This window comes from Fusarium oxysporum, chromosome IV, assembly GCF_013085055.1.
Source record: "Fusarium oxysporum Fo47 chromosome IV, complete sequence".
NCBI lineage: Eukaryota > Fungi > Ascomycota > Sordariomycetes > Hypocreales > Nectriaceae > Fusarium > Fusarium oxysporum.
This window is the reverse complement of record NC_072843.1, coordinates 3577602-3597344: the sequence shown is the minus strand read 5'-3', so window position 1 is coordinate 3597344 and position 19743 is coordinate 3577602. Positions and strand designations below refer to the sequence as shown.

Here is a 19743-nt window from a genome sequence, read left to right as displayed (position 1 = left end):
CAAAGGTCCCAAGTTTTCTTGCCTCTCCTTGTCAGTGTCTGTCATTCCCGGTCTCCGCTGATCTCACCAAGATGATCTAAATATTTGCTCACTCAAGCAAAAACCCCATCTTCATAATCGATCCACATAATATCCAAGTTTTTTCCAACTCGTCTTCTAGAATTGTCATTTGTTTGTCGATGTTAATTTCCCAGTTAGTTCTGAATAGCATCCAACGGTCGGCTAGTCGGCGCTCTCTTCCTGTATCCCTAATGGCTTGCACGTGGGCTATCCCTCATCTCACCTGTGTTGAACTGGGCTGTTTCTCAGGTTCATGCAGTCTATGCTTCGGAAACGTGCAACACGACTCGGAGCATGCTCAACGGCGCACTGGCTTCTAGAGTACCTTGTCCAACCAGAGTCTTCATCTCGAGTGTCTCAAGATGCAGACAAAGTTGGACGATTTCGATGTATGCGTTGTCACTGAGAAGATGGTGTCAGACAGATGGATCTCATTGATCTTTGCACAGGCAGGTGGGATCTCTCTCTTATATCTGCCACACCGGTTGAAAATGAAGCGTTGAAAATGCTCGCCTTGTTTTTTCTAGCCCACTCTCATGTCATTTCTGGGGTACAGTAGTTTCCAACTGCCAGCTGACGAATGAACCAACCATGATACTTAACCCAACTCTCGGGTTGCCTGGTGTCTTAACCACATGTTCAGCATGAATGTCATTAAACAACGAGTTGAGCACTCGCATAGTCCACAGATCACACGGTTGACAAGATGAATCCTTCAAAGTGGTGATCTGTGTGAAATGGTGATTGTACCAGGTATACTAAATGTCAGACCTTGTATACTATGCCACCAGAGTATCAAATACACAATGTCTGTTATCAGACCATCGACTACATGTTACCCTACAATCAAATGTTCACATCTGCTAACCTATAATGTCCTAGAATAGTTTATCAATGAAGCTCAGAAAGGCACTTATGGTATGCAACTCTCGACCCTTTATCCCTGGATCGTCAGCCTTATAATTCATGTTTCGTTTCGTTTCTGCACTTCCACATGCCTCTTGACTCCAAACAGCAACTCTACCCTCTCCAAAGGCGTTTATTTTTCAACCCCATCACATTCTTGCTCACCTCGCAACTGCATAAAACCTCTTCCAATCCCATCATGTCACAGCACAACCCCTCCCTCACACATAACCAACCAGTCAACCCTGTTACGGCGGCAGCTTGCATGCTCCAGCAGCCAATCGTTGCGGCTCAACATCACCGCTTGAAAACGTCCCGCGTAGAGCAGACCACCGCACTGCAGCCTCGTTTAACTTGTTTCGGTCCAGATAAGAGGCAGTGAGAAATGAGAAAAAGGCAGCCACAGCGAGATGCATGCCGCTGCATGACGTCTAGGCGTAAGTTATACGCTGTCCTCAAGCGTTCGCATGGCTCCGCAGCCTGTTGTGTTTAGTTAAAGTGTCAGCCAAGTTTCAAGGAACTTGGACTCTCGGCCAATTCAGTTCCATGGGCTGTGTCTGTTCGTGTTCCGTGGCCAATTGAGTTGATCAACCCGAGCTGTCAATCGCATAGTTCAACTTAATTTCTCATCGTCTACTCGATACTGATTAGTCCAACTTGACAACTACTGGCGAACCACTACAACGTGTACCGTTCGCTTCACATTAAACTACTCGCCCACGAGATTTGCATCTCTTACACCCTCATCTCTGTCCTAGATCATCTATCACCTTACCCCTCTCCAAAGCAGGGCGAACGTGGCGCACGATCGTCCAGCTTGCACAGCGTCCATGGCCCCTTGGCTGCTCCCCGAGAGCCTCATGGAACGTCTGTTCCCTCCCGCCGTCAGCCAAAATCCACTGGCGGCCCGTCACTTGCAGCGTACCGGTACCGTACCGTACTGCACATCACCTGGAGAGTCGTATCGTGTAAGCCCGCTCGCACAGAAGACGCTGCACGACGGACGGTCTTCACACCCACTCACTTGCTGACTCCAACTACCCCTGTTGTTCTTTGCTTCTGCCGCTACCACAGCCTGTCCTGTTGTGCAATGTGCAACAACCATATGAGACAATAGCCTCTTTTCTCGTCGCCCGCAGAATATGAGATGCCTTGACGAGGCAGCCGATCCTGACGATTGCTTTTGTGCAATGATCAATTCCAAGTACGTAGACGTTGTGTAGACCTCGCCTAGTCCGTGTGTTTAGTTCCCGTCTATATCATGCTCCCATGTCCGTCTCTCGTTTGCCTCGTCCTTTCTTCTTTAGCTCTTCATGTCGATCTCTTCTCTCTTGAACAAGGAACCCCTTCTTTCTATTGCCCATCCTGCCACGCTTGGCAAGCATCACCTTGCCTTCAGCACAACACCAGCCTCAGCTCCCTGCTTTGGTTCGTGAACTGCACACCATTAACACATTCTAACTTCACAAACTCATTGCCACCCGCCTCATTCTCCAAGTAATTACCATATCTAATAATCCACCATGTCACGTTCATCCGTCTACTCAGATGACAGCCGCTCATCGGCATGGACGACTACTTATACCCGGATACCCAAGAAACAGCCCAAGGCTCTCCGCTTTCTCTCATGGGTAGCTGGAGCACCACCTGGAGCTACAGCTGTCAAGAAGAGAACAAGAGACTACCGTGATGACCGTTCAGTCAGTTCCGGTGGCTCGACGTTCTCTAACTGGGATCAGTCCGACACACAACTTTCCTGGGTTGTTCATCCCAATAGCTACTACTACAGCGGTAGCAGCAGGGGTAGCACCAGCAGTGGACATAGTAAGCGAAGTGGACGGAGTCACAAGAGCGGAGGTGGCTCCCGTAAGCACTTTGACGGAGCCGTTCCCCGGCCGGTGGTTCAGCCGATGAACATGAACGGCGGCCCCCCACCACAACATCCACCTCCGCCTCCGATGGCCCCACCCATGGACGGAGGCTACGACGGAGGTCCAGGTTATGATGCCGGCTACGGCGATGGTATCTATGATGAAGGCTATGATCCCAATTTCGGTGGTGGTCCTCCTCCTGCCCCGATGATGGGCGGGTACGGTGGCCCTCCTCCTCCTCACATGCCTCCGCCACCTCCCATGCATCCCCAAATGCCTGGCGGAATGCCCGGCGGAGCTCCTTTTATCGACTTGACTGGCCAGAATCACCCAGGAGGTAGAGGAGGTCCTTCTTCAGAATCAGACGGTTGGAGTTCTGAGGAAGATTAATGTCTTGAGACTGGATTGACGGGCAAAACCTATTGAGTAGTGTTGTGCTTTCTGTTCACGTTGATGATTGTATTTGGATATGTATAGCTAACAAACTTGGGACGGCGAACATGGCGTTATTGGAACTCAGTCATGAGACAACTGAAGGGTTATGAATGAATTCACGATTGCTTGCACGTATCAATTTGACGAATGTCGCTTGCCGTTCTTTGTTTCTTGTTGGTATGGCCATCAGCGTATTAGCAGCTTGTATTCAATCCGCATGCCTTTGATGCGATAATAGATACTATGTATATATGATTTTATAATATGAGTAGCTGCTCTGCATCTTTTGTTTCGATGTTATGCTTTAGAAAGAATGTTATCACAGCCATTACTTCGAATCGCTCGAACTACGTCACAAAGAATTTATCCCATCCAATGTGGCACAATTATAGCAATTTGGTCATCGAGCTGTATAACAAGGAACGAAGCCAGAATTGCTAATATCCACCTTGAAACGTGAAGGTCTAGACCTTTCGATGATTGCTACCAGGTAACTAAAGGACAAAATGACGTAGGGATAGAGTCTCGACCATTCACATGCCTCTAACGACTCAAGAAGTGTCGTGTGCTCCCTCTCATACACAAGGTGCGATACGTAATATTTGCGGTAGCAAAAAAAAAAAAAGCCTTGGTGTTTGCCCATTTCATTTTCTTAAGTCCCCCACCCGCCATCGGCTTTGAGCGATGCACCAAAGTCTGCAATGCATCAAATGTTCCTAACCCCCCATGTCGACAAGACCCTTTGACCTTACGCATCGACCAATCATAATCATCAACCGGCGTTCGCTTGCCGGGAAATGGTTGAAACACAGCCTCCCGGTGGAACGAATACGGTTTAGCGCCCGATTGGATCTCGACGCCGCCGTGACTCTTCCCGGGTGATGCTCCGCCGGGAGGCTTGGGCTAAGAGTGCGGTGTAAGTCAACAAGATAGACAGACAAAGGGGGAAAAAAGGTCTAGATTGAATATGACGACAGTGGTCTTGAGGCACGAAAGAAACACCCTAATTAGTTATCCCTGCTTTTACAAGTTGGACGAGCTGTATAATGCGTTGGAAAATGCAGTCATCCTGTAAGTGTCGTACTGTATATGCAGCTTGAACCAATCCAATGTGTTGGCTCGTTTTGCTCACAGAGAAGAGGCAACCGAGCACAGGAGGGTCAGCGGGTCAGCCTCCAATTGCCTTACCAAAGATCTTTGAAGTGAACAAAGATAATTGGTGTTTGTGGTTAACGGTTGGATGGATCCATAAAGCTCTCATGAACTTTATGAGAACTATCTTCTGAAGCCTCTAATGACAGCATAGCATGTTTAGACAGTTTATGAGAATTTCACAACATTGCCCACTGAAGAATAAGAATAAATAAATAATTCAAAGACTGGTTGGTACTGTTTCCCCTGTGTCAAAGAGTCTTCAGAAACTGTATCATTGATCCTAAAAGATTCATGGAGCAAAAAACGGATCTGCTGCCTAACGATGATGCTGTGATGCCTAGTTTTCACGCGACAATCATTGTCTTGTCTAATAGGAACCGCCAATCTCTACCCCACACGAAAAACCGCTTTTCCACTTGTGTCACGGCGTGGAGAATTGATCCCAGTTGGTTTACGCGGGCTGTGACTCAAGTGGCTCAATTCATGAGCTGTAAGGCTGATGGCGCGCCCTTAGAGGGTGTGGATGCCTCTTTCTCTAGTACACACCAGTATCACGTTTCGTGCATGCAAACTTGACGCTTATAAAACCTTTCGTCGCCTCTCTCACTTCAACTTTCCCTCTCACATAACCCACCTCCATCATCTCTAGCTATATTCAGCATAGACCTCAACTATCCTTCTCTGCAAGGAGAGACCTCCGTTCTCAGCAACAAGACTTGTGTGAGTTTAGGATAAGCCGAGGAAGCCCTTTGATTAGGTATTCCTGACATCCTTACTTTAGGTCCGGAGATTTCTTGCTCTCTGTGGGCTTGCCATACACTCTTTACAGCATTCTTCGACGTACGTTAGCATGATAGGACCATTTGCGTTCCTGCAGACCATCTCCCACGCCCGAAGCATGGAGACCCTCAACACAACTGGCGAGGCCGCTGGTCTCCCAAATGCGCCCCCTTCACAGTTTGCCATCTTGGACTTTCTATTCCCTGGCTTTTCCACCTTTTCAAGTATCGTCCATGCTTATCTCGGTATCGACCTTAACCTCTACATCCCCCTCCTCCTGGTTATCTCCGGTATCATGTTTGCCTGGAACTATATCACTGAGTATTCGTGGAGCATCATCGGCCAGCATCTTATGTCTGCTGTACGTATCCGTACCGATGATGAGATCTACAACATAGTGATGGCCTGGGTGGCAAACCAACGATTCGCCCAAGGTTCTCGACGTTTCATGGTCAACACAAACATCAACTCTAGGAGTTGGTTCTTGTTTCGATGGGATGACGACGACAATGAAGAGGAAGACTCTGGCTCAACCAAGAAGCCACTCCAGTATACCCCTTCGGTCGGTTCTCACTTTTTCTGGTACAAGGGCCACGTCCTTCTCTTCGAGCGCCATGAGAACCGGGAGCGCTCTGGGTTTCTCACCTCGAGCGAGCGAGAGGAGCTGTCCATCTCTTGCTTCGGCCGCAACCCCCGTATCATCAAGGAGCTCCTTGTCGACGCTCGTGAACAGTATTTGAAGAAAGACGAGAAGAAGACCATCATTTACCGTGGTTCCCTTGGCCAAAATGGTGGCGATCCTACATGGCAACGATGCATGAGTCGAGCCAGTCGCCCCATTTCCACGGTTATCCTCAACGAAAAGGTCAAGCAAGACGTGATTGCAGACGTGACTGACTACCTCGACCCCAACACCCGTCGCTGGTACTCCAACCGCGGTATCCCTTACCGCCGCGGTTACCTTCTTTACGGCCCACCTGGAACCGGAAAGAGTTCGCTTAGTCTGGCCCTGGCTGGGTTCTTTCGCATGCGAATCTATATGGTCAGTCTAAGCTCTACCATGGCCAGTGAGGAGAACCTGGCAACCCTCTTTGCCGAGCTCCCTCGCCGTTGTGTGGTACTTCTGGAGGATATTGACACTGCTGGTCTCACTCACACTCGTGAGGATACAAAGGGTGAAAACACAGAGGAGGCAGTTGTCCCCGTCACCACCGCACCCGCCAAGCCTGGTCTCCCCCCTACTACAGCACCTGCGCTCCCCGGTCGACTTTCACTATCTGGACTTCTCAATATTCTCGATGGTGTTGCCTCTCAAGAAGGACGCGTCCTTATCATGACCACCAATCATCTTGAGAAGCTGGACAAGGCTCTTATCCGCCCTGGCCGTGTCGATATGATTGTCGAATTCGGTCGTGCCGACGCTGATATGAGTGCCTCTATCTTCCGTGCCATCTACGCCCCTTATGAGGGAGAGGGCGCGCCTGGAAAGGATGTGGAAATCCTGGAACCCGAGGAGGCTCAGAAGCAGGCTGCATTGGCTGAGAAGACCCGTCAGGAGACCATGGAGCGAGTTAATGTTCTTGCTGATAAGTTCGCTACCAAGATGCCCGAGCTCGAATTCAGCCCTGCCGAAATCCAAGGATTGCTTCTGAAGCACAAGCGCAACCCTGAGGCCGCCATTGACGCTGTTGATGAGTGGGTGGTTGAAACTCGCAAGGAGAAGAAGCAAAAGGAAATTGAGGATGCAGAGAAGCGACGCAAGGAGGAGCAGGAGGCCCGCAAGGCGGAAGCTAAGAAGAAGCGTAAGGAGGAACGAGCAAAGGCGAAGAAGGCCAAAGCCAAGGCCAAGCGAAAGAGCAACGGCGAGAGCTCTGGTTCCGACTCTTCTGATTCTGATACCGAATCCGAGACTGAAAACCGCACCAACGAGAAGAAGGATGAAAAGAAGGACGACAAGAAGGACACGGAGAAATCTGAAGACAAGCCCAAGGAAGCTGAGGAAGAGAAGAAACTGGAGGTTCCAGATGACGAAGCAAGCAAGTCCAAGGGAACTTCTGATTCCGGATACGATACCCCCAATACTGCTTCGTAATCATTTGCATAAATGGGAGAGTCTGATAGAGAATGCATACAGCGGCGTTGGATGGAAGTTTTCTGTATCTGTCAACTTAAGAGATTGATCATCTTCAATAGCGTCAGCGTCACTTTTTAAAATACACTTAATAGTCATACTGCAGTTTGTCAAGTCTTTCCTTTTTCACAGTGACTCGTATATCACAAAAGTTTGCACAATGATAGTCCATCCTGTGAGCTATGCAACTTTCATCAAATCTTAGTCAACGACTTTTGCGGAGAGTTCCGTGTACTTCAATCTGTCTCCGTTATCACCTCCATATGAAGGAAACATCAGCTGAGCGAACACGAGAGCGACAGGCATTCTCACCCCGGCAAAAGATTCGAGATCGATGCCGCTGAACCAATACGTCATGCCAGGGGCAGGATCTGGGGTCGTTTAGATCCTTCCGGGGTTGCTTGGACCAAGAGATAAGGAGTGATTGAGAAGAGGAAGAAGATGAAGGCTGCCTAACTTCTGGAACCAAGAGTGACCGAACAACACGAACCATGTTGAACGGTCGAATTCGCAAAAGGATCCAAGTGTCTCAAGATGCCACTAGTAACGTGCCGTTGCGATGGACCTTTACCCATGCAGGTCCCTGCGATGATGCACAAAAGGGATGCGATGCGGCTTACAAGGCTAGGAGGCTAGGTAGCTTTGAGAATGATCGACCCGAATAAGAGAGCGCAATCCGAAGACGGTGGCACATTTACTGTAATCATTCTTCAGCTTCTCATGGATTCCTTTGAAACATCATAATGCATATGTTGAAAATCCTTCCATGAGGCGTAAGAGGGCGATAGTTTTGCCATCCCCACGGCCCATGTCCCAAAAGGTACGTAGACGCTAGATGGATACCATCCAGGTTCCACGACAACCGACCCCATCCGAAAATCTTGAGCGATAATCAATCAGGCCTGATGGTAGTGCTGAGATGCAGGAATCTGCATGTTGATTATCTTAGGCCGAATAGCGGCGGACTTGGACACAAAAGTGTGCCAAAGTCTTGGAGGCTAGCTGTATCAGACTTAGGACGGCGGTTTTGACCCACGCCGAAGAACGGAATGCGGCGGATCTTATGCTGAGCGATTGATAATGAAGTACGAGTTGACGTCGTCACAAGCCAGGGATTGTATGATGAAGAAAGTTGCACATGAGGGACAAACCGGAACATGACGCTAAAGACGGGGCACTGCGTGGGACGCATGTCGATAAATTTCTCATGGCCATAAGCGTAAGTACTCTCCGAGGGACTGTAGATATCAGAAAGTTAGTTGTTGGCGAGAGTCCTGGTCAAAGCCGAGAGGTATGAAGGAGATCAAGAAATTGCTATTAGAGGGTACTAGAAGACAAGGCGTGGTAGATAGAATCAGTCTGAAGTTGGTTTTCGAAACCACATCATGACCGCCTCAATTAGGATATCCTGCGTGGAGGAGTAAAACTACTAGTCATAGCTGGGGTATACTTGCAAGAAGAAAACACTAAGCCATCCATCCACGCAACTGAGAACGCAAACGGCAGATGGACCCGAAGAACAGGAGCAGTGAGAGAGTGGGACAAATTGAGCGATTCCAGCGAAGTCGTTAAAAGTCAGACCCATGTAGCTGTGCATAGTCCAATGATATGGATAGTTCTAGTGCTAACATTGTTGTCTCATAATAATACGACGATATGCAAGACATGATAGACATGGAGAGTCTTGATAGTGTTGTATTGTGTAAATCGAATGCATGGGTGAAGAAGTTGAAGAATATCGAAGCTGTTGATGGGATGAAATGGAACTGTCCAAAAAGGGTAAGCGTGGTGGTGCGGGATTAGAAGCGATGATACGCTGTTGTCCCCTGCTAATTAGCGGGTAGTCCCTGGAAAAAGACGGGTTCTAGGCCACAGCCTCCCGTTTGTGTCTGGTGGAGTTGGAGGTTCGCAGCACCTCAAGAGTGAGCACCTCATCACAGACATGGACAAGTAATTCCATTGGCTCTGACATAAACCGGTTTCCTACTGTTATAGATCATGCCCCGACGTCTTACTAAGAAAGGGTGCAAGCCCTTTTCTGAGAGAGTCCTAACAAAGAATTTATTTTCGGAAAGTTACTCTAAAGGGTAGGTAGTGCAGATCAGCTACTGAACTGGGTAGGGTTCCTCGAAACATTGTTTAAACGCCAACAAGCGAAGAGGCCTGCCTACTGTAACTGTACCACAGACCACACTCTCAACAATTGCTTTGAAAGCCATTAGATGAGCACACGGATTTTATGCCACTGCCCGTTAGAAATACTGGGTATTGAAGGATCGCCCTTGAACTAATTACAGGGGGATTAATTACCGGATATCAAGCCTTACCAGAAACCCAGGTATCCTCATCTACCACTAGCGACTATGTGCTGTCGTGTTCGTGTTTCCAGCAGCTACCGCTACCGCTACCGCAGGCACTCAATTATACCCGTCTAAGTCCCACCAACCAGCAACTAATCCACACCATCCCATCACACACAACAAGACAAGCCCGAATAGGACCGCTGTCAAGCACACCAGGTACGTCTTGGCCCGGCACCCACCGGTCGAGGCTTGCCCCTGGCAGGAGGCGACATGTGCTGCAGAAGCCAGGAGCGGGAAACAAAAAAATTCTCGGTTGCTGGAGAGAGTTGTAGTGAGGCCATGACTTGTTTGTTGACATGATCTCGAGGCATATCACGGTATGGCTCGGTGTTACTATCAGAGGGAGAATTGTCTATTGATCTAGAAGTATAGGTGATAACTAAACAATATACAATTATGAGTATTGTTGTTTGACGTCCAAGCTTCTTAACAAGTTGGTTGTCGTCCATCATGGCCATGATCCAAGGATCCATGACCTTAACTCGGGGTCTACAAGTACCTCAAAAATCATATGCAGCCAATCCAATTACACGATAGGCCAACAGTGCAGCGTCTATCCAGTGGAAAAAGGCAAAGGGCGGTGAAAAACTTGATACCTCTGAATCTAACTAACCCGCCCAACAAGTGAAGGTCACTCGTTTCACCCCGCCGCGGCCACTTACTCACTGAAATCACACCCCGTCTACCTTAGATTTGGAGATCCAATCTCAGTCCATCTCAACCTAACAAGCACCAAGACCACCTACACTCCTACAGAGACTCTACTGCTTGTCCCTGAACCCGCAATCTCGCGCTCTTCTTCCGGGTCCCCCCTTCCCTTCCCTTGTCGTCGTCTTATTATAAGATATCTCCACATCCTCTTCTTCTCTCTCGACTTCTCTTCCATCTCTTCTTCTCTTTGTCTTCCTCTTCTTCTTCCCCCACCAACCGTCTCTTTCTCTCCCCAAATCTTTCATCATGTCTCGTCCTCAGAACATTGGCATCAAGGCCATTGAGCTTTATGTCCCTAGCCAGGTAAGCTGAGATATTCCCTCTGCGATTGTTCGCTATCATCACACAATCTTCAACGCCCTCATGTTCTCCTGTTTCTGCTGGGAACTGTTGTCGTTGAATATTGCCCCTCACCAAACTTTTTGGATGGGACAAAAAAAGTCCCTGCGTTATTACTCTCGTGTTCGGGTTCTGGTCGTGTGCCCCTCCATTTCAGATTGTGCCCCTCTATCCCAACACTTGAACGAACGCCTCTGATGACACCAAGCTAACCACAATTTTATTTGCTCTTTAGTATGTTGATCAGGTTGAGCTCGAGAAGTTCGATGGCGTTAGTGCCGGAAAGTACACTATTGGTCTTGGCCAGACCAAGATGAGCTTCTGCGACGACCGTGAGGGTAAGTTTCCCCAATTCTTCACCGTCCCCTGAAAGGACGATCTTAGCGCAATGCGCCTATCCTCACCGCGTCCTGGGAAAATCTCATGATGGCATTGGATCACCGCTAATATGCGATTTCTGCAGACATCTACTCTTTCGCCCTTACTGCTACCTCCAAGCTCCTTAAGAACTACAACATCGACCCCAACTCGATTGGTTACCTCGAGGTCGGTACCGAGACTCTTCTCGACAAGTCCAAGTCCGTCAAGAGTGTTCTTATGCAGCTTTTTGGCGACAACACCAACATCGAGGGTGTCGACACTATCAATGCTTGCTACGGTGGTACCAACGCTGTTTTCAACGCCATCAACTGGGTTGAGTCTTCCGCTTGGGACGGTCGCGATGCTATCGTTGTTGCCGGTGATATTGCTCTCTACGCCAAGGGCAACGCTCGCCCCACTGGTGGTGCTGGTGCCGTCGCTCTCCTGATCGGCCCCAACGCCCCCATTGTTGCCGAGCCCGGTCTGCGTGGTACCTACATGCAGCACGCCTATGATTTCTACAAGCCCGACCTTACCAGCGAGTACCCCTATGTTGATGGCCACTACTCCGTCAACTGCTACACCAAGGCCCTCGATGCCGCTTACCGCGCTTACTGCAAGCGTGAGGCCAAGCAGGCCACTAACGGCACCAACGGTGCTTCCAACGGTGACGACTCTACCAAGACCAGCCTCGACCGCTTCGACTACCTTGCTTTCCACTCCCCTACCTGCAAGCTTGTCCAGAAGTCTTACGCTCGTCTCCTCTACCACGACTACCTCGCCAATGCCGACTCTCCTGCTTTCGCCGAGGTCGCTCCTGAGCTCCGTGACATGGACTACGAGAAGTCCTTGACCGACAAGGTTGTTGAGAAGACCTTCATGGCCCTCACCAAGAAGCGTTTCCAGGAGCGTGTCAACCCCTCTATCCAGGTCGCCACCAACTGCGGTAACATGTACTGTGGCAGTGTCTGGGGTGGTCTTGCCAGTTTGATCAGCGTTGTCGACAACAAGGCTCTTGAGGGCAAGCGAATTGGTCTCTTCAGCTACGGATCTGGTCTTGCTGCCAGTTTCCTGTCTTTCCGCATCAACGGCAGCGTTGAGAAGATCTCCAGCGTCCTCAGCATCCCTACCCGTCTTGAGGCCCGCCGCGCTGTCCCCCCTGAGACTTACGATGAGATGTGCAACCTCCGAAAGCAGGCCCATCTCCAGAAGGACTACACTCCCAAGGGTGATGCCTCTACCATCGCCCCTGGTACTTACTACCTTACCAAGGTCGACGACATGTTCAAGCGCGAGTACGCTATCAAGGAGTAAAGATCATCCTTTGAAAATCTAAAGAATCCTTGCTCGAACAACTTTTTATACGAGACATTTTTCGCTTCTAGACTTGGTTCCATTACAGCTATGGACCGGGCAGTAAGCATATCATGAACATGATGACTTCAATGGGAGAAAACTTAGACGCACAGGGAAGAAGAATACAGCGGATGATGATAGAAGCGCAATTCGCGCAGTGGAGATTGACATCAAGGTCCTCTAATTGAGCTAATAATGATGGGCATTATGGCTTGTGGAAGTACTGGGCCCCGTCTCTCCTGGGAGATTTACGAGGAAGTTTGTCAAGGCCCGTACCATATAGACCTGGTCATTTGGCGCTTAGAAGAGTTTACGATACTTGGAATATAAAAAAAAGTATTTCAATCGATTAAGTTTTCTCTAGCTTGTGTCTATTCTTCTATCAGCCACTGTGTGGTTGTCAGTATATGTGACATCCAAGAACATGGCCTTCCAAGCCATGTTCAGATACTTTTACAACTATCTTCTATTCGTACATAACATAAATAGGGGTATTCGTCTATTTCTCCTCCTTGAACTTCCACTCTCCGTGTCGGTGGAGCATGTAGTCCTTGCTCTGAATGCCCTTCCAGATACCATATAGGCCACCCAGCGGGGGCTTGCTCTTGAGAGATCGCTTCCACTTCTGTCGTTCTTCCTTTCGCGCTTCAACATCAACCTTGACCTTGTCATGAACAGTAGGAAGTGTCTCGGCATGATATTTCTTTCGCAGAGCTTCATACCATTGTTGATCGTAGAGCTTCCAGAACTCCTCTTCGTTGTAATAAGTATGAGCATAGAGCCACTTGAGACCTCCAAGCTCAACAAGCTTATCTTCAAGCGCGCGGTTCTTGGCGACAAATTCATCTGGGTCAGAAGGTCCCCAGCCCCAGAGACCAATGTTCAGCGATGGTGGAGTGGTCACAGTTCCGTCAGCGGTAGTTGTGGTCTCGCCAGTGTGAGGATGGAAAGTCGGAGGAGGTGTCTGCTTTAACGGGCAGAGCCAGAGGGGCCAGATGTTGAAGTTCTCAGCAGTGTAGTCGACAAAGGTCTCAGCAGTCTTGTAAGGCAGGCCCAGATCCTGGACGATGAAACGAGCAGACTCGCCGCTACCGTGAAGAGCGCGGTACAGCATGCGAGTATGGAGGAAATCATCGAGGAACCAGCGGAAGAATTTTGTGAAAGGAACACCCTTGAAGTAAGTGAAAGCAGCGGCGCCAACCCAGAAACCACCGCGGTCATAGCGGAAGAAGTACTCAGCGAGAGGGATGTAATCAACAGGAGAGGAAGAGGCAGATTCGGCGGAGACAGTAGGGCCAGCGGAGGGAACGTTGCGAGTGCGGTCTTGGACATGGAGGTAATACCAGGGATCCCATGCACCACTGAAGGTCTGAGGCTTGATATCGGCAGGCTTGTCATCAGTCAGGGTACCAGTAACAACGACGCCGTGGTCCTTGGAGAAGAGGATGCCATCGACATAGTCATTGGAAGGGTTCTCGGTCTCGGCGCGGATACGAGCAACAGCTTCAGCAACACTGCTCGTACGATGATAGGTCGTCTTGACAAACTTCTTAGCTTCTTGAAGTTGAAGCTCAAGAAGCGTTGTCATGCCCAAAGAGCCAACAGCTCCAGCAGCACCACGGAACAAGTCAGCGTTCTCCTCTCGCGACGCTCGGACAACCTCTCCATTTCCAAGAATCATCTCAGCCCAATTGACAGTATCATTGAAGAATCCGTGCTTAAACGAGGAGCTCTCGCCAGCTGTGCCTGCAAACCCTCCTCCAGCCGTGATACCAGGAAACTCCATAACAACAGGCGGTACAAGGCCATGCTTCAGCGTCGACTCAACAAGTTTATCCATTGGAACATTGGGCTCGACGAGAGCAGTGCGAGTCGCACGATCGACCTGGAGGACATTTCGAAGGGCACTGATATCGACGACGGGTTTGCCTGTCTGCTGAGGCCGTGTGCTATTCGTGCTGCCGTGGAAGATGCGATATGGCTCACGACGCTCGAAGAAGCCGCGGACGGCTGATGCGATGGTTGTCACAGCCTGCTTGTGGCGCTCCATTGCTGGGGAAGGGGACCCGGGTTCTGAGTCTGGAGGTGACTTGTTTTGCTCTTGAGGTGAAGCGATCAGCGACATTTGGGATAAAAGTTTGGTGGGTCTTCCCGTGCGGGCCGGTCTCGGGGATCGGAAGTGGTGGAGGCGGAGCCGGAATTGATAATGGGATTGTTTTTAAAAAGAAGCAATCGATGTTTACATGGAAGAATTATTGTTTTGGTTTATAGGGCTCGTGGTACGTAACGTGGGTGATGATCCTATAAGTCTTGGCTTATAGGGTTCCGAGGGTGCCGGTCGTTAAAGTTTCAGTTGCTGGGCAGCTCATGTAAGTCCGACATCGATATGTCAAAGCGACACTACTTAAACTAGGACCTCACCAGATAAAAGTGAATACATCATCATTGAAATTGTAATTTCTGCTATCGAGAAGAGCAATTGACGATATGTAAGTATATTCCTAGCGCCTAGCTGTCAAACAGTATCCTATATGTATCCAATCCCATTACATGCGCAATTGCGTTTCAGAGCGTCGTCAAGTAAAGCCACCATTTACAGCTTAGCTACTGGCGTTTCCAAAATGCGATCTTCTAACCCTGTCTTCTGTAAGACCCTCTTTTGGATATCCTCTTCTGAAGCATCACTCAGCTGGTCAAACATCAATGGTACCTCTTCGCATGTTTTCGCCCTTATCATGACAGCACTCGACTCAATGCTATCGGGGTCTTCCACTACTGCACGTATGAATGATGCCCAGCCGTTGTAGCACCGTGACGTTGCAGGAGCGTTGCGCAGCATCATAGCGAAGCAGTGCGGCATACCTTCGTACTCCTCGAACACCACTCGCACACCATCAGCCTCGAGTTTGCGAGCAAGAAACTTGTCCTCATATGCGAGAATCTCCCATCCTGTGCAAAGGTAAATAGGCGGCGCCCCTTTCCAGCTGCGTGCCATGACGAGAGATGCAAGAGGGTGAGCAGCGAGGTCGTCGGCAATGTACATGTTGCGTCGTGGTGGATTAGCTGGCCAGGCCTCACACGGAGGGACTGTCCGCTTTTCGATGGCCTCCGGCTTGGGAAGATAATCACATGGCGTTGGTGTTGACATCTCCCATGTTGGGGAGCTTTGTGTAATGTCAAGCCATGGAGAGTTGAGTGCTACGCCAGCTGGCATGGGAACCTGACGCAACTCGCCGTGCCACAGAATTGGAGAGTCATGTCTGCGGAGCTCGAGGATGAGTTGGAGTAACGACAGTGAAAGATTGCCGCCAGCGCTATACACTCCTATGTTAGTACTTGTGACACACTCAACTTAGACTCGAGACATACCTGTCACCAGCAATCACAATATGCTCCGGTTGCACAGGGTCATGATAAGCATCCGGAGGTGGATACAGAAGCGTGAAGTAAGACACAAAAGCGTCAAGCAACGCCGCAGGGAATGGATGTTGCGGCGCAAGTCGATAGCGCACCGAGTAACACCGACCCCCCGTCAACTGCGCCAGCTTTTTCGTTGTAGGACGATGTGTTGCTGGGTCACAGAGATAGTAAGCGCCGCCGTGCAAGTACAAGACTGTTGTTGGCTTCTTGCACTCTTGCATCATGCCGTGATACCTCTCCCGCTCCGACACGTCAGGCAACGGAGCGCCACGGGCTACACCGCTCCGGTAGCCGGTCCACTCGGCCTCAACATCAACGAGATCGGGAACGGGGACTCGGCAGGTGGAGCCTCCGAGGTGTTCGAGTGTGCTGATGAGGGCATCGCGGATTGATGTCTCGGGAGGTTGTGGTGTGGCATATTTGCTAACCCAGATGTGCCCCTTGATGCCAGAGTCACGGAGTGTAAGTCGTTGAACAGATGATATACTACGGGGAGCTTTTGGTGTGAGAACAACGCGAAGGCAGGCGATGATGATGGCGCTTCGCAGGTCGAGATATTTGGATGAGTCGGAAAGGTTGAGGATGTGTGCTAGGCCCTGGCGGACGATGAGAGGGAGTAATGGAACAACTGTCCGAACGGTCTCAAGAGTTGCTGAGTCCATGGTGGTATGAATGTCAAAATTATGTAGAGTGGAGGATTGTCGCTGAAGGTAGAGTTGTTGATGTGAGTGTGATGTAAGTGATTTAAAAGCAAAGACGAAGTGATCAAGACAACAGATGGGCAGGGCATGGGACAAGTCAAGGAAGGCGTCGAACTGATATAATCAGAACAACAGAGACTTGCCTGATTGAGACCCAAGTCATAAAGGTATGGGTAATAGGTTAGAGGGAGGGGTAGTAGAAGAGAAGACCAGCTGAGGCAGTTGAAGAGTTGTGGTACAGCGGCATCTAACTAAACAAAGAGTTAGGAACCCCCAGGATCCAATTTCAATGATCTCCCTCGAACAGAGTCCAATCAGGGGCTGTCTTTTCCGTTTGGAATCGCGTCAAAGTCCTTGTCCGGAATGGCGGTCTTAAGAGATCCATGACACTTCTTGCTTTGCCACTTGTAAGTGTAAGTGGGCTTTTAGATGTGGTTACCTAGGGCCAGCGTGAACTCTCTGGCAGCTGAAAGGTCGATATTTAGGTCGTGACAAGTTGTTCCTTTTCACTTTTCACAGTCAAATCACAAAGAAATCAGAGTGTGATCAGTTGAATTGATGCGTTGGTTCAACAAAATGAGCCTCGGCACACGGAATTAGTTCACAACCTTCAAGTGACGTCTACATGGAGTTGCAACCAGCGCTTCAGACATGAATCAGATCCCTCGGCAATAGAATCAGAGTTATATTACGGGGATTGGCTAGTGAATTTAACAAGACGAATGTTTTTTGCATTCATTTAATACTGGACTACTTTGAGATGAAAGCCTTCAACGGTCAATGCGTTGGTCGAGTGTGGGTTATGAGGCTTGTAGGCTCATCCCCAAAATGGTAATTCTTGCGGGAAGCGTCAAGGTTGAGTGCATGCGCGATAGCAAGGGGATGCATGTAAGCGCACGCGAGGTGGGAAGAAGCAAACAACTAGGCGCGGAACTTCAAACAATATTGGTATTGGATCTTGCAGGCTTTTCTGTCCAAATCAATCACCTTGCACATCATAATATCTGTCAGGGTTCGGATTATTTTCGCTTGATTTAAAGAATTATCACAACAGGAATACAATTACAAGAGGGTCAGCCTAAACCCACCTACCTACAAAGATGAATAGTCTTATGGAGTTTGTGAATTAGGCTCAAATAAGTAATGTGGTAAAATTGACAATGGTGATATAACGCTACAATACCAAACCATCCCGCCACGTAAACACCTCCATTCAACAGACCCGATTATTCCAAAACTATGGATGCATAAATATTGTACAATTATGGTCAAGTATACTCTTCACTGTTTCAAGAGCTGGAGCTAGCGCCAGCCTTTGACTCGTCGGCCTTGACCTGAGTCGACGATGTATCATTCTGGTTAGCCATGGCCATCTGCCAAGCAGGGATAGACTTCTTGCCGGTCATGTTGGCGAGAGGGGAGGATGAACGGTTAAGTTGAGGAGCAGAGGGGAATGTAGGCTTGGGGACCTCTGCAGCAGGAGTGGTAGTAGCCGATTCAACTGTGGCTTTCTCTCCGTTAGTCTTAGCAGCGGGAGTCGAGGTAGAGGCAGCAGGAGTAGCTGCGCTGGAGCTTCCACTAGCACCGACAGTTCCGGCTGTGCCTCGCATATAGGTGTTCATGGTTGAAGAACCGGTGGTGCTGCTGGGGGTGGTCATGCGCTGAGATACCAATGTCTTGAGACTGGTGAGCTCAGTGTTGATCTCCTTCAGCCGGTTATCAGTCAGGCCCTTTTGGTTCTCGAGAGCCTTAGGAATCGCGTCCTTGAGAGACTGAACCTCGTCACGAATTCGGGTCGCATCGTCCTCCCGACGACGATTCGCAGCCTTGAGGTCGGTCATGACTGTCTCGAGGTCCGCGATCGCTGCGTCCAGCTTTTCGGTTCGCTCCTTTTCAGCATTCTTCAGACTCTCCGTATCCTTCGCAAGCTGCTCAACAAGCGTGAAAGCTCGGTCAAATTGGTCCTCGATCGATTTCTTGTCTTGTTCCAATTTCTCCGGTGTCGGAGGCGCGACCATTGGATATACGTAGCGCTGGTCGCATGTTAGCTTACATCATCAAAATCGCTACAATGACAAGCACGAACCTTGCCTAACTCATAGAGGCCATAAGAGACGCCTCCAACTACTGTGGCCATGATGAACCAGTCTCTCCAGTCCCTACGGGGAGGAGGTGGCGGTGGTTGCCAGGCATGCTGTGGATAGGGGGGATAGTATTGTTGACCAGGAGGAGGGCCGGCGGGAGCGCTGGGATAAGGCGCGTTGGGAGCTGGGGGTGCGCTACCACCTGTTCGTGCCAGCGCAACGTCAATTTCTTCTTGGGTCAGGTTCTTGCTTCGAAGGAATGAGATGCGGTTCTCGACAGAGGATGACGCGACACTCGGGTCCTGGAGAACTGCGATGGGTTAGCCGGCGCATTTGTAATGGCTGTATCAGATTGAACACTGACATTGGGTCTATTCAGGAGTTAGCATCTGCTGGTTATACTCCAATAGCTTTGGTGGCTGGGGGAGTAGGTCAACTTACTGCAGAGGATACGAGATCCTCGCGAATAGCCATGATTGATGTTTAGCCGTCAGACGGCTCTCACCACATAACCTGAGTCGCAATGGGAAGAAGTTGTAGAAGTAACTCCTGAAAAGACTTGAGCGATGATGATGGAAACGTTAAATGCATGTGCTAGTTCAGCTTGCGGAGGCCGGACCGTGGAGTTCAAGAACGTGGAGGCGTGGAGTCGGAAGCGTGACCGATCTGTACCGAGGCTTCTCCCAATTGACCTGCCGAGATACGTACCCCAAACGGTTCCCGTCTTTCTTTCCGTCAGTTTGAGGCTGCAGGCGCGATCACGTGTAATCGTAATTGAATATCCACTTTTGCCAACTCAACCGCTACTCCGCCAGAGACAACACAGAGATTATCGACCAATCAGGTTGAGCTGATGGTTTGTTTACTTTCCTCCCGAGCAACACTCTGCAACGCCTTATCTCCCCTACCCTACTCTCTTTACCTTGCTTTACGCCATTCTGCATTTTCACATCCCACTTTACACCAACACCATTATCACGACGACCCCTCCGCACATACAACAACTCACGATAGCCGCCTGCTTTGCGCATGCACCTCATTGCAGTCGCGTGTTTCCCCTTTCACTAGATC

At 49.6% G+C, this 19743-nt stretch overlaps 6 protein-coding genes across 6 annotated transcripts; 3 read left to right on the top strand and 3 right to left on the bottom strand.

Annotated features, from left to right (window-relative positions):
- Positions 1-2481: 2481 nt before the first annotated feature.
- Positions 2482-3227, top strand: FOBCDRAFT_292291 (uncharacterized protein; the record flags this gene model as incomplete). The annotated part of the gene is made up of 1 exon (XM_054704284.2): positions 2482-3227. The coding sequence occupies exon 1, from the start codon at positions 2490-2492 to the stop codon at positions 3225-3227; it is 738 nt and encodes a 245-aa protein (XP_054560259.1). The 5' UTR covers positions 2482-2489.
- A 706-nt stretch (positions 3228-3933) lies between these two features.
- Positions 3934-7455, top strand: FOBCDRAFT_181480 (BCS1 N terminal-domain-containing protein). Its single transcript, XM_031178421.3, has 4 exons — positions 3934-4343; positions 4802-4917; positions 5092-5147; positions 5209-7455. The coding sequence occupies exons 1-4, from the start codon at positions 4240-4242 to the stop codon at positions 7297-7299; spliced, it is 2367 nt and encodes a 788-aa protein (XP_031044308.3). The 5' UTR covers positions 3934-4239; the 3' UTR covers positions 7300-7455.
- A 3082-nt stretch (positions 7456-10537) lies between these two features.
- On the top strand, positions 10538-12816 carry FOBCDRAFT_221726 (hydroxymethylglutaryl-coenzyme A synthase C terminal-domain-containing protein). The gene is made up of 3 exons (XM_059609582.1): positions 10538-10715; positions 10987-11089; positions 11215-12816. The coding sequence occupies exons 1-3, from the start codon at positions 10659-10661 to the stop codon at positions 12423-12425; spliced, it is 1371 nt and encodes a 456-aa protein (XP_059464726.1). The 5' UTR covers positions 10538-10658; the 3' UTR covers positions 12426-12816.
- FOBCDRAFT_221725 (uncharacterized protein) lies at positions 12795-14906 on the bottom strand. The gene has a single exon (XM_031178425.3). The coding sequence runs from the start codon at positions 14590-14592 to the stop codon at positions 12967-12969; it is 1626 nt and encodes a 541-aa protein (XP_031044312.2). The 5' UTR covers positions 14593-14906; the 3' UTR covers positions 12795-12966.
- Positions 14907-14946: 40 nt separating this feature from the next.
- On the bottom strand, positions 14947-16908 carry FOBCDRAFT_260041 (alpha/beta hydrolase fold-domain-containing protein). The gene is made up of 2 exons (XM_031178426.3): positions 15837-16908; positions 14947-15781 (listed from the first exon to the last, which is right to left on the bottom strand). The coding sequence occupies exons 1-2, from the start codon at positions 16547-16549 to the stop codon at positions 15061-15063; spliced, it is 1434 nt and encodes a 477-aa protein (XP_031044313.2). The 5' UTR covers positions 16550-16908; the 3' UTR covers positions 14947-15060.
- Positions 16909-17720: 812 nt separating this feature from the next.
- On the bottom strand, positions 17721-19350 carry FOBCDRAFT_221722 (peroxisomal membrane anchor protein conserved region-domain-containing protein). Its single transcript, XM_031178427.3, has 4 exons — positions 19114-19350; positions 19037-19043; positions 18675-18982; positions 17721-18621 (listed from the first exon to the last, which is right to left on the bottom strand). Exons 1-4 carry the CDS (start codon positions 19144-19146, stop codon positions 17878-17880), a joined length of 1092 nt encoding a protein of 363 aa, XP_031044314.2. The 5' UTR covers positions 19147-19350; the 3' UTR covers positions 17721-17877.
- Positions 19351-19743: the final 393 nt, after the last annotated feature.